The following is a 15,000-nucleotide window of genomic DNA, read 5'->3' on the forward strand; positions in this document are numbered from 1 at the left end:
CCCCTACAGAAAGGTGAACCCAGAAATCTGGCTCCGTGGTGTTGAGTGTGTGTGTGTGTGTGTGTGTGTGTGGGGGGGGGGGGGGGGGGGGGGGGGGGGGAGGGGGGGGGGAGGGGAAAGGGGGTGGGCGACGGTAGAGGTGGAGGTCCAGATGGGGGAGGAACCAACCTGACATTACAGCAACGGACAGAAAACAATCTGCATCCACCCCATATCAATCAATCAATCAACCAATACTGCATCCACCCCATATCAATCAATCAACCAATACTGCATCCACCCCATATCAATCAATCAATACTGCATCCACCCCATATCAACCAATCAATCAATCAATACTGCACCCACCCCATATCAATCAATCAATCAATACTACGTCCATCCCATATCAATCAATCAATCAATACTGCATCCACCCCATATCAAACAACCAATACTGCATCCACCCTATATAAATCATTCAATCAACCAATACTGCATCCACCCCATATCAATCAATACTGCATCCACCCCATACTAATCAATCAATCAATCAATACTGCATCCACCCCATATCAATCAATCAATACTGCATCCACCCCATATCAATCAATCAATACTGCATCCACCCCACCACCACCCCCAACCCACCTCTAGCCCCCAGTTTTTATACTGACATGCACTTGCATGTATCCCAATTTCTACTGTATATGTGTTTGTGAATGATTTTCGATTTATGTTCGTATCTTGTTATGTACTATCACCCCCTATCATCCCCCCCCGCCCCCCCTAATATTCCTTGTGACCCCGGTATACTTGGCAATAAAGACAAATTTTATTCTATTCTATCACGTACGGTGCTGGCCCACATGGAATACCCCCCCCCCCCCCCCCCCCCCGGGGGTGGGGGGTTCGAATCACGCCCGGATTTCATCGCTGGCATGCACTCCATTGCCCTTGCAGAACGACTGACGCGGAGACGTGTGATACACGACAGTCAAGCCAGATCTTCAACCCTCCAGGAGGGGCGGGGGAGGGTGGGAGGGTGCAGGGTAGTGTGTGTGTGTGTGTGTGTGTGTGTGTGTGTTGGGGTTCATGTACGTTTACGTGTATTTGTTTGTGCTTTCACATCTGTGAAACTGCATGTTTGTTGCACATCTGTTATGCGTGTGTGTGTGTGTGTGTGTGTGTGTGTGTGTGTGTGTGTGTGTGTGTGTGCATGTTTTACATTTATTTGCTTATTTATCATCATTGTTGTCTTTTTTGTGCGCTTAGAGTTGACTTCATCAAGATTTTGCGCCTTATAAATACTATTATTATTATTAGTAGTATTTTTAGGCATTTATCTATTTTTTTTTAATTCATTTATTTTATTTATTTATTTATTTGTTTTTTTAATTTTTGTTATTCTATTATTTTTTTTCTCTCAAGGCCTGACAAAGCGCGTTGGGTTACGCTGCTGGTCAGGCGTCTGCTTGGCAGATGTGGTGTAGCGTATATGGATTTGACCGAACGCAGTGACGCCTCCTTGGGCTACTGATACTGATACTGATGCCTCCCGGAGTACATGTAAATATGTCAGCACAGATTCGAGTACTGCCGCTGAACCAGGTCTTCAGACCCCCCACAAGCGGGCGTAATAAATACGTCAGCACACAATCTGGGGGCTCAAATGAGCCTGCACCTCGTTCTTGTTTACTGTCCCGCTGACCCGCAAACCTCATCACTCCGTCGGGGGCAAAAAAAACTTGTAAAATCAGCGATCATATTTTCATCGAAAAGTCAAAACTAACGGATTCAAACAAACTCTGCAGATCCTACAAATCCATCATATCCAACACACACACACACACACACACACACACACACACACACACACACACACACACACAGAGTCTGACCTCCAGCACATTCTGTTCATTCTTCTTCGCCGTTCGTGGTCTGCAACTCCCACGTTCACTCATATGTACACGAATGTGGGCTTTTTACGTTACATGTATGACCGTTTTTACCCCGCCGTGAAGGCAGCCATACTCCGTTTTCGGGGGTGTGCATGCTGGGTATATTCTTGTTTCCAAAACCCACCAAACGCTGACATGGATCACAGGATCTTTAACGTGCGTATTTGAATCTTCTGTGTGCATATACACACGAAGGTGAGTTCAGGCACTAGCAGGTCTGCACATATGTTGACGTCGGAGATCGGAAAAATCTGTTCCAGATTATTTTCTCTCCAACTGTCAGGTCCATCGTTCAGCCAGTTCAAACCAAACTACATCATTCACCCTTAAAAAAAAAAAAAGGTCTATAGACCGAAAATATCATTTCACTGCATTATTGCGTTTTCATTTGTCTTTTTTTTGTTTCTTCAAATATCATTTCAAACTAAAATGAAAGTGTACAACTAATGGAAAACAGCCAGATTTGTGTGTGTGTGTGTGTGTGTGTGTGTGTGTGTGTGTGTGTGTGTGTTGTTTTTTTTGGGTTTTTTTTTAGCCAATAATGAAAGTTCACCACAGAACTGACTCCACAAGCGACCTTTAAAGCCAAAAACTCACAACACAGTTTCCTGTCAATAACTGTTCCCCAACCAGTCACCGTGGTGCGGCGGTCACCCTCACGGACTGTCAACCACAGGGTCTGGGATCAAACCTCTGTCACTCGCACAGTTCAAACGAGTTCAGTGAATCGTTTTTGTACGGCGCATAATCTTAATCATAACGCAAATCAGTTCGCGATACTCACTCCTCTTTACTCATGCATGTAGTTATCCCCCCTCCTCTTTACTCATGCATGTAGTTATCCCCCTCCTCTTTACTAACGCTTGTAGTTATCGCCCCTCCTCTCACGTTTCTCTTTACTCATGCATGTAGTTACCCCCCTCCTCTCACGTCTCTCTTTAATCATGCATGTAGTTATCCCCCTCCTCTTTACTCATGCATGCAGTTATCTCCCCTCCTCTCACGTCTCTCTTTACTCATGCATGTAGTTATCCCCCTCCTCTTTACTCATGCATGTAGTTATCCCCCTCCTCTTTACTAACGCATGTAGTTATCCCCCCTCCTCTCACGTTTCTCTTTACTCATGGATGTAGTTACCCCCCCCTCCTCTCACGTCTCTCTTTAATCATGGATGTAGTTCTCCCCCTCCCCTTACCCATCTCTTTAGTCATGCATGTAGTTATCCCCCTCCTCTTTACTCATGCATGTAGTTATCTCCCCTCCTCTCACGTCTCTCTTTACTCATGCATGTAGTTATCCCCCTCCTCTTTACTCATGCATGTAGTTATCCCCCTCCTCTTTACTCATGCATGTAGTTATCCCCCTCCTCTTTACTCATGCATGTAGTTCTCTCCCCTCCTCTTACGTCTGTTTTTACTCATGCATGTAGTTATTCGCCATCCTCTTTCGTCTCTATTTACTAATGCATGTAGTTTTGTATCCTCTTCTTACGTCTCTCTTTATTCATGCATGTAGTTATCCCCCCCCCCTTCACCTGTGTCTCTATTTGCTCACGCATGCAGTTATCCATCCTTCTCACATCTCTCTTTACTCATGCATGTAGTTATCCATCCTCTTTTTTATATATATATATATATCTCTTTGGTCATGCAAGTAGTTATCCCCCCTCCTCTTTACTCATGCACATGCATGTAGTTACCCCCCCCCCCCCCTCCTCTCACATTTCTCTTTACTCATGCAAGTAGTTATCCCCCATCTTCTCACGTTTCTCATTAATCATGTACGTAGTTACCCCCCCCCCCTCCTCCCCTCCTCTTTACTCATGCATGCTGTTGTCTCCCTTGCCGCATCCCTTGCCGAGGCCTACTGCCCTCTGGGTCAGAGACACGGCACAAGCACTGTGCCCGACGATCCACCCTGCTTGCAGGGACTCTTGTTGCTGAATCATTCATGTGGTCATCTCCCTTGCCGGAGACAAACAATCTGTGCCGTGCCGGAAAAAAAAAAAAAAAAAAAAAAAATGAATGAGAGGGTTGACTTCCTTGCTCTGCCCCTCTGACTGTAACGTCTGCGGTGGTAAGGAGGAACACATATGATGTCAAGGTTTTGCGTGCTGTATCATGATGATTGATATATATATATATATATTTTTTTTCTCTCGTTTAGGGAAACACTATGTCGCTCGCTTATTTGGGTAACAAAGTGTAGTGTAGTGTAGTGTAGTGTAGTGTAGTGTGTATATGTGTGTGTGTGTGTGTGTGTGTGTGTGTGTGCGCGCGCGCACGCGTGCGTGCGTGCGTGCGTGCGTGCATGTGTGTCTATGTGCAAGTGTTGCCTATAATCCATAATAAACTTTCTGAAAAAAAAACCCCCAAAACCAAAACCCTCATCAAAACAGTCCATACAGTCTCACAACGACGGCTCTGCGCACTACCTGTCATCATCATCACCATTCTCATCATCATCATAACAAAACTATTTCTTGTCAGTCATGGAGGAAGAAGGCCCCCACCCCCATCCCCCAACCCCTCACCACCAGACCAAAATGAGCGAACACCCTCTCACCACCAGAGCAAAATGAGCGAACACCCTCTCACCACCAGAGCAAAATGAGCGAACACCCTCTCACCACCAGAGCAAAATGAGCGACCCAAGGTCTCCAAGAGACGTGCGCAAGCAGACACAGACCACCCGACCGGAGCACCTCTGCAGAAAACAGGACACAGGACACCGGAACCAACAACAGCCTGGAACCAGCGTGCACTGCTCAGACTTCCGGGAAAGGCCTTGTATGGTGGTAACCCGCTACTAGTTAACTGTGCTGTGTGTAGTATGGAGCTGACCAATGGCGTAGTTCGGTCAGCGTAGGGCATTTAGTCACGTGTAACTGGTCAAAAAGTTAGAACCAAGCAATGGAACTGGCACCTAAGCACAAAGTCTCCGAGTCTGACAACAGGAACAAAACCAAACAAACAAATAAATAAATAAATAAATAAATAAATAAATAAATAAACAAATAAATCAACAAAACCACCCTCCAGGGAAAAAAAAAAAAAAAAAAGACCGCCTCACGAGAAACCTTCAAGGTCAGAGAGAAACGACATTGCAATCATGCTCAGCAGTGGAAGGGGCGTGGTGGACGTGCTGAGAAGAATCATTCCCCAAAGTGAAAGTGAGCACAACCCCAGGAAAAAACAACAACAAACAAACAAAAATCAGCCAATCAGGGTTCAGCAGCTAAATAGAGACGGCAAGAAGAAAGAAAGTGCCTTGATGTTCGTTCAAACAACACAGGCCCTAGGGACAGAGGTGCTGACAGCACAATAGAAGCCTAAAGTGTCAGCACAACCCCCCCCCCCCCCCCCCCCCCACACACACACTCCCAGCTAATTGACAGCCTGGCAGGATGGTGGTGAGGGCGTGTGAGTGGGTGTGGGGGTGGGGGGAGGGGGTAATGGGGTGGTAGTGGTCAGTGAGGGAGAGGGGTGGACAGGTTGAGGAGGAGGTGGGTGGGTGGGATGGGGTTTAGTTGGGACATTCGCATCAACAAGACCACCCCCGCCCCCCCCACACACACACTCCACGACCCCCTCCACCTCGCCCCTCGTGAAGGATCAGATGAGGGTGACAGTCACAACATGACCTGTACTCTCATCACCACGCATCGGCACTGCAGTAGCTGATGACACATGGATTTGTCTTCGGTGTGCACATGCATGTGCATGTACGCGCGCGCGCGCGCGCGTGTGTATATGTTTGTGCGTGCGTGTGTCTGTGTGTGTGTGTGTGAAAGGGCACCAAGTACGCATGTGAAAGTATAACATTTTTTATGGGTCAGAAATGAGAAAATGGTATCTTCGAAGAAGTGGACGAACAATCTGATTAAAAATCATTTGTGCATGCTCTCCACTTTTCCTGCCTACCTACACAGTGACACAGTGTTTTTATTATTTGTAGTTTGATTTCTTTTATCTTTTTATTTCTACTGCTTTCTCAAAATGATCGTACTGGAAATGATAATGTTTTCAAGTGTGACAAGCATCTATTGGTACACACACTGAATGAGACATAGATAACAGGATCTCTGATGAGCGTAGGTAGATTTTTTTGCAGGTGTGTAGAGAGGAAACCAGTGAAGGCACGAGCAAGAAAGAACATACCTATGCTGATTTGGGAGACGCGGAAAAAACAACAACCCAAGATAAAAAAAAAACCCAAAAAAACACCAAAACCCACTCTTGTCATTAACTAATCAAGCAGTACCAGGACTGCCATCTCCTTCAAGGACATAAAAACAAATGATAAAGCCAGGAAAGCCATCAGACAGTACTTTGGTCAGTATGTTGAAGACCTGCTGATTGGCACGAGATGCCTGCTACGACACATAACAACATGATAAAGTCGGGCAAACCATCAGACAGTACTTTGGTCGACGGGCGCAATAGCCGAATAGTGGGGGTGGACCTGGCTACTCTTTTGACATGCAATCTGCATACCAAGCCAGCGGTATTCCTGCAAGAGTTTTCTGATCCAATTCTTTGTCCAAATAGTGTGGGAATGTCAAGAGTTCAGTCTCCATCGTCCTACGGCGGGAGGGGGGGAGGGGGGAGGGGGGGGGGGGGGGGGGGGGGGGGGGGCGGCGCAAGGGGTGGGAAGGAGGTTGGTACTTTTTAGGGAAATATTTATTATCAGAATCTGAAAAAGAAGAAGAAGACGGGCGCAATAGCCGAGTGGTTAAAGCGTTGGACTTTCAATCTGAGGGTCCCGGGTTCGAATCTCGGTGGCGGCCTGGTGGGTAAAGGGTGGAGATTTTTCCGATCTCCCAGAGTCAACGTATGTGCAGACCTGCCAGTGCCTGAACCCCTTCCGTGTGTATACGCACGCAGAAGCTAAAATACGCACGTTAAAGATCCTGTAATCCATGCCAGTGTTGGGAGGGTTATGGAAACAAGAACATACCCAGCATGCACACCACCGAAAACGGAGTATGGCTGCCTACATGGCGGGGTAAATAAACAAAACGGTCATACACGTAAAATGTTACATGTTCGTCCGAGTGTGTACGTGTGCGTGCCTGACATCTGAATGAATGACACAGGAAACGAATGATGAGCGCCCAATGGCAGCCGTCAGTCGGCTCTACCCAGGTAGGCAGCCTGTTGTGTAAATGACCCCGTGTTTGTAAAGCGCTTAGAGCTTGGTCTCCGACCGAGGATAGGCGCTATATAAATATCCATATCAATCAATCAATCAGTATGATGAAGACCTACTGTGTTCATCATACTGACTGGCATGAGATTCCTACTATTTGTATTTATATTTCTTTTTATCACAAGATTTCTCTGTGTGAAATTCGGGCTGCTCTCCCCAGGGAGAGCGCGTCGCTATACTACAGCGCCACCCATTTTTTGTATTTTTTCCTGCGTGCAGTGTTATTTGTTTTTCCTATCGAAGTGGATTTTTCTACAGAATTTTGCCAGGAACAACCCTTTTGTTGCCGTGGATTCTTTTACGTGCGCTAAGTGCATGTTGCACACGGGACCTCGGTTTATCGTCTCATCCGAATGACTAGCGTCCAGACCACTGCTCAAGGTCGTCTAGTGGAGGGGGAGAAAATATCGGCGGCTGAGCCGTGATTCAGTCGAACCGGCGCGCTCAGGTTCTCTCGCTTCCTACGCGGACGCGTTACTTCTTAGCCATCACTCCACATCGCTAGGACACATAACGAAATGATGAAGTCAGGAAAAAACCATCAGACAGCACTCTGGTCAGTACATGACGACGACCTACTGACCACTGTGAACAGAAGACGACAATGAGATGTGTGGCCACGTGACAGACAAGATCTGACAGGCTCTTCAAGACCATACTTCAGGGAACAGTGCAGGGGGGCCTCCCTCTTCCCCTCTCTCTCTCTCTCTTTGTCTCTGTGTCTCTCTCCGTGTTTTAAATGAGAGAGCTCTAGAGAAGAACCAGTGATCCATTTGTTTTGGAATGGGACCCCCACACCTCCTCCTTCTCCCCTTGTGTGTGTGTCTCCAGAGAAGTGGGCACCTTGATATCAATTCATTGCCTGGCCCGGGGGGTTGTGTGTGTGTGTGTGTGTGTGTGTGTGTGTGTGCGTGTCTGCGTGCGTGTGTGTGTGTCTGCGTGTGTGATGTGTGTGTGTGTGTCTGCGTGCGTGTGTGCGTGTATGTTGTGTGTGTGTGTGTGTGTGTGTGTGTGTGTGTGTGTGTTGCACACGCATATTTTGCCGAGGTGGCACACTTGTATCGCTTTGGGTTCTGCTCTATATTTGTTACGACGTGGGCAGATTTCCCTTTGCTCTGTTCAGTCACTATTAGCCTGGAAGCGATTTTTTTTTTTTTTTTTTTTTGGTCGGTTTTCCCGAGTTGTCTTTTTTTGTTCAGGGCAAACATTGATCGACCACTTCCTTTCTGGGTTCTTTTTTGTTCTTTCTTCTTTTTTCTTTTTCTTTTTTTTTAACTGGCTGTGGTTGTGCTGTCACAATTATAGCTGTTTTTTTTAAATTTCTTTATTCTTATGCAAAGCTTTTCTCTGGGGTTTCGGGGATTCTTCTGCGTTCGTGGGCAACAAATCCAACGTTCACCCGAATGTAACTGTGGGCTTTCACATCAGGGTTTTTCTTTTTTCTTCTTTCGGGGGTGGGGGCGAGTGGGGGGAGAAGGGGGGCGGGGGTTGGGTGAAGGAGGTGGGAGGGGGGGGGGGCTGAGCTGTATGAGTGGGAATGGTGCAAGTTTTTGTCTCTGTAACCCACCGATCACTGACATGGATTACATCTTTTAACACGCGTGTTACACCTTTTTGCATGCGGTACACACAAAGCAAGTTCTTGCGCTTGCACGTCCGCGCTTAACTATGTTGACTTGGCAGTATCACTATCAGTATCAGCAGCTCAAGGAGGCGTCACTGCGTTCGGTCAAACCCATAACCGCTACATCACATCTGCCAAGCAGATGCCTAACCAGCAGCAGCGTAACCCAACGCGCTTAGTCAGGCCTTGAGAGAAGAAAAAAAGTAAAAAAAAAGAAAAGAAAAGATGAATACATAAAAATACTACTACTACTACTATTTATAAGGCGCAAAATCTTGATGAAGTCAACTCTAACCACACACACAAAAAAGACAACAATGATGATAAATAAGCAAATAAATGTAAAACATACATACACACATTCACACACCTACACCCTCAGCCCACCAGGCATCGCGACAAGGATTCGAACCCAGGACCTCCAGACTGGAAGTCCAACGCTTTAACCAGTGGGATGTTTGCGGCCCCATCAATTTCTTGGGGTTGAGACCAATTGCATAAGTGAGTTAGGACCGCCCTAAGCTGGCTGCATTCTTGCCTCCCACCCTAAATCCCTCCCATCCATTTTTTTTTTCTCCGGAAACTCGAGTGCTGGTGCATGAATCACTCCTACATTCAGGGCAACAAGTGACAGGTCGAAATGGGTAGGATCAATCCCAGATATGCCGCACTTTGCAGAAGGCAGTTTTACGGTGGAAACACACTCTTCTCTCTCTGTCTCTGTGTCTCTCCATTTTGTGTGTGTGTGTGTTTTTTTGTTGTTGATAGATTGAAGCAGGCTATTTGAAAACTGTGACAGAGACAAGTCGTTTGAATGGCTTCACTTTAGATGGCCACATATCTTTCACGTTGCGAAGGGAGAGATAAGAAAGGACATTTGAAAGAGCTCTTTGCCAAAGTGGGTTTGTGTGCTGAGTTGCAGAATTGGCGGCCGTGGTTTTTCATACCACAAGGTGTTATTATATATATAACAACACCTTCCTATATTTAATGCAAAGAAGTCAGGAAATCCATCAGAGGTTGGTCGGTATGAACACCCACTGACCACGATGGAAAAAAACAAAGAAAAAAACATGTGTATCCACGTGTCAAGACCGACGGACTCTCCAAAACCATCTGTCAGGGAGCAGTGTTGGGGGAGGGAGGCGAGGCAGACAGCGAAAGAAGTGGGCAGCAGACAACATCACTGGTGAGTGAACAGAGAGGAGCATTGGCGACACTTGACGCCCTGTGTCACGACCGCCAGAAGTGGAAGACAGTGATGGTGATGCGTACAGCAGTGCGCCCCCCGCGCCCCCTCCCCCCTGCAAACGTCTACCTCATATATAATATATATATATTCAGAACGTTGTATGCGATGTAATGTGCGTCCACATGGCTCAAGGTACAGGCCAAGTGAAGGAATTAATAACTTGTACAGTTTGATAACCACGATGTCGAAAGGCTGATCTGCTGACTGTTGAGTGAAACAGATGAGTGATCACAGTGCTGGATGTCTGTATGTCCGTGGGTCAGTCAGGTCTGTGGTTTGAATCCTGATACGGTCACTGTCACTGGTCCCGAGACCAGAGACGCGTTTCATAATGACAAGAACGTTTGTGTGCTTGTGGAGAGAGAGAGAGCGAGTGGCGAGGGCGAGGAATACACGTGCAGCGACTTGAAAGAGCTGAGTGTGGAGACATGACGAAGCGAAAGAGGAAGATCATTCCAAATGCAAGGTCCAGAGACAGAGAAAGAACGGCGGCCAACAGTTGAGTGTTTGAATCTGGGTATGCGAAAACAGAGTGGATCCGAAGCCAATCGCAGTGAGCGAGATGGAGTGTAGAGGTGAAGGCAGCCGCAGAGATAGGAAGGGGCAGATTTGTGAATACATTTATAACATAGAGTGCTGATCTTGTACTTTATTCTGTGTGAGACAGGGAGCCAGTGGAAATGTTGCAAAAGAAGAGTGATGTGCTCAGATCTTTTCTTTCTGAGAACTTTTGCTTTACATCGCGGTAAGAGTGGCTTGGTTCTCGCTAGTCAAGGCTAAGTATCCTTCAGAGCAATCTGCCGCGAGGTGGAAAAAAAGACACAAGCGTGTCTCGCGAGAACCTTGCCTGACTAGCTTGTAGGAAACGCGCCTCTGGTTTTGGTCGTGGGGGGAGGGGTAGAGGGGGCGCCGAACTGCTGTACGCATCACCATCACTGTCTTCCACTTCTGGCGGTCGTGACACAGGGCGTCAAGTGTCGCCAATGCTTCTCTCTGTCCACTCACCAGTGATGTTGTCTGCTGCCCACTTCTTTCGCTGTCTGCCTCGCCTCCCTCCCCCCACCCCCTCCCCAACACTGCTCCCTGACAGATGGTTTTGGAGAGTCCGTCGGTCTTGACACGTGGATACACATGTTTTTTTGTGTGTTTTTTTTCCATCGTGGTCAGTGGGTCTTCATACCGACCAACCTCTGATGGATTTCCTGACTTCTTCAGTAGTTATGCATCCTTGAAGGAGATGCCAATCCTGACACTGCCTGATGGTTAATGACAGGGATTTTTTCCCACTATCTCCAAAATCAGCATTTGTATATTACTTGCTAGTGCCTTCACCAGTTTCCTCTTAACAACCCTGCAAACGTCTACCTCAGCTCATCAAAGATCCTGTTCTCTGTGTCTCATTCAGTGTAAGCATCAATAGATGCTTGTTACGTTTCAAAATCTTCAGTACAAACACTTCAGAAAACATAAATGAATTAAAAATTAAAATATTCCAACCACCTACGTCACTGGGTGGGTGAGAGGAAAGTGGGAGGGGTGGGGTGGGGAGGTGGGGGGTGCAATCATACTTTTTAATCAAATAGTTTGTCCACTTAGTCCATTTCTCATTTCTGACTCACAAAAATGTTATGCTTGCACACGCGTACTTGCCCTTTCACACACACACAAGCACGCGCATAAGCGCACACTCTTTCTTCCACTCTCTCATACACACACTGTTCTCTCCCTCCCCCCCCCCCAACCCCCCCCCCATCACTCTCCCTCCATGTCTCTCTGCCCTATCTTTATCTTTGCTCTCATAGTCTCTCTCTCACTCTCTACTGTCTCTTCTCCCCACCTCTTTCCCCCTCGTTTTCCCTCCGCCCCCCCCCCCTCTCTCCCGTGTTTTAATTGAGAGAGAAGAAGCAGCAGTGATCCATTTGTTTTGGAATGGGAAGGCCCCCCCCTCCCCCCCGGTGTCAGGGTATCTCCAGAGAAGTGGACACCTTGATATTAATTCATTGCTTGGCCCGGGGCTTTGTTTGGGCTGTGTGGGGTGTGTGTGTGTGTGTGTGTGAGGGAGGAAGGGGGAGGGGAAGGAGGGAGGGAGGGAGAGAGAGAGAGTCAGGGAGACAGAGAGAGAGAGAGAGAGACGGACAGAGAGACAGACACAACTGCGGGGGGGCCAGCGAGTCATCAGAACCTGACCAATGTACTGCGATGCCCTCTGCTGTCACCGCCACCTCTCAGGATTCTCTCCCCCTTTTCCCTCCTCCCCCTCCTCCTCCTTCCCCCTTCTCCCTACCACTCTCTCACCCTCCTTCAATCCTGAAAAAAAAAAAAAAAAAAAAAGCCAGCCAATCAATTTGCTTTTCAACCCCGCCCGTCTGGCAGTGGATTAAGGTTAAAACCCCTTGACTGCAAACGCCGTAGTACAGACGGTCACAGTGACGTCAATGATCACATCATCAAAACAAGGGCAATCACTCTGGAAGGCTTCACACATTTTGATCAGTGTGGTACATCTTCAAACCATTTTTTTTTTGTTTCCGTTTTAGGGGGCTGATTGTTGTGGATATTGATTTATAACATGAAACACCATTTTCTGTTGTTGTTTTTTTACCCTCCTGGAAGTAAAGAAATTACTGAAAGTGTTACAGAGAAACACACACACACACACACACACACACACACACACACACACACACACACACACACACACACAGAGAGAAATGCACAAACACACAATTCAAAAACACCGACGTTCAACGACTTCCATACATCTAATCTCTCTTTGTGTGACACACAAACTCACACAAAGGAACACACACACACACACACACACACACACACACACACACACACACACAAGCACGCGCAAAAACAATCCTTATCAGCAGAACCGTTTGATAGCACCAACAAAAGTGCAATCAATCAGAGCAATGAAAAACAGGCACTGCCCTTAAAAAAAAAAGAGAGAGTAGAAAAAGCGAAATGCTAACATCAACAGAATAAAAAGAAAATGTTGTGTGCATTTCACCCCCATATTATTCGCATTTTTTCCCTGTCGTTTATAAGCCAGCAGCTTGTTATGTTTGGGCCTTGCATCATGGATAACTCTGAAGGGCCCAGCACCATGGATAATATCTGTAGGGCCCTGCACTATCAATAATTCCATAGGGCCCTGCATCATGGATAATATCTGTAGGGCCCTGCACCATGGATAATTCTGTAGGGCCCTGTAGCCATGGATAATTCTGTAGGGCCCTGCACCATGGAAAATTCTGTAGGGCCCTGTAGCCATGGATAATTCTGTAGGGCCCTGTAGCCATGGATAATTCTGTAGGGCCCTGCACCATGGATAATTCTGTAGGGCCCTGTAGCCATGGATAATTCTGTAGGGCCCTGCACCATGGATAATTCTGTAGGGCCCTGCACCATGGATAATTCTGTAGGGCCCTGTAGCCATGGATAATTCTGTAGGGCCCTGCACCAAGGATAATTCTGTAGGGCCCTGCACCATGGATAATTCTGTAGGGCCCTGTAGCCATGGATAATTCTGTAGGGCCCTGCACCATTAATAATTCTGAAGTGCCCTGCATCGTGGATAATTCTGTGCCTCCATCACACTATCAGTCCAAGCCGCCTCCTATCATTTTTGTGTGTGCAAAAATCCGGGCTTGAATCTTTTTCATTACCCTTATCAATCTGTGCCTAAATCACTTTGGGTTGTCGTTCAGATAACCGGCATATTCATTTATCTACTTCCAATGCCCCTCGATTGAAATCCACGATGCCCGCCTTATAAAGTTCTTGTGTTTCTTGGCTCAGATTCAATATCAACAATAATGATCAACATTATTATCATTATTCTTTTCTTTTATTATTATTATTATTATTTTTTTAGAAGACATTCATGGACCTCTTGAGGGAAGGCCTGTGTTGGAGTTTGTTCATCAGTCTGACTTGTTGAATCACAATTCAGGAACTTTCCATAACGCAGGAGGGGGCCAGGGGGCGGGGGTGGGGGGGGGGGGGCACATAAACGGCTTTCCTGTGTTGAAAGAGATGACTTTCTTCAACGTCCAATTTTCTGGAACATAACATCAAGTCATAAAAGTGTCTGGCGCCGCGCTGTTTACACTGCTGATACACCAGGGTCCTTGATAGAGAGGGGGACACACACACACACACACACACACACACACACACACACACACACACACACACACACACACACACACACACACACCAAACAGGAAACTCTCACAAAAAACAACAAAAACAACAACAACAACAACAAAAAAAAAACAACAACAACAAAAAAACCACACCAACCCCCCCCCCCCCCCAACCACCTGTAAACAACCAGGCGCACTCACATTCAGAACAGAAACGACGACGAAGACAACAACAACAACAACAGCAGCAGCAGCAGCAACAACAGGGAAACATACAAAAGACACAGAAGAACAAGAGAAACCGACATGAATGGGGAGACACGTGACCTCTCTCATCATTTCCATGTCATTTCTTCATGCTGTTAACATGTACAAATATTCTGACGTGGGTCTGCTCTCTCTCTCTCTCTCTCTCTCTGTCTCTCTCTCTCTAAAAAAAAAAAGAAAAAAGAAAGGAAGACAAAACAACAAACATGAAAAAGAAAGACACACATACACACACACACATTATATATATATATATATATATATATATATATATATATATATATATATATGAGAGACAGAGAGAGAGAGAGAGAGAGAGAGAGAGAGAGAGAGAGAGAGAGAGAGAGAGAGAGCAGACCCACACTGCATGAAAACAGACAAGAGACAGACAGACACACAGACAACAGGGAACTCACCCATCTTCTCCACCTCGTGCTGCTTCTCAATGCCGCGGATGACCTCGGAGATGGGGTCGTCACCAAACTCCTTCTCCATCAGCTCCTGCTGGGCCATGTCAAAGTCACAGCCCTGCCGCTGCTGCTCCTC

General features: G+C 46.7%; 1 protein-coding gene across 1 annotated transcript in view; it reads right to left on the bottom strand.

The window, feature by feature from the left end:
- The window catches only part of LOC143290749 (kinesin-like protein KIF13A), a 434,350-nt gene that overhangs the window by 93,612 nt on the left and 325,738 nt on the right, over window positions 1–15,000 (bottom strand). The window contains exon 15 of the mRNA XM_076600262.1: window positions 14,871–15,000. This exon is cut by the window's right edge and continues 5 nt beyond it. Within this exon, the coding sequence (XP_076456377.1) occupies window positions 14,871–15,000 (130 nt within the window). The remainder of the gene's footprint in view (window positions 1–14,870) is intronic.

This window comes from Babylonia areolata, chromosome 16 (genome assembly GCF_041734735.1).
Source record: "Babylonia areolata isolate BAREFJ2019XMU chromosome 16, ASM4173473v1, whole genome shotgun sequence".
Lineage (NCBI taxonomy): Eukaryota > Metazoa > Mollusca > Gastropoda > Neogastropoda > Buccinidae > Babylonia > Babylonia areolata.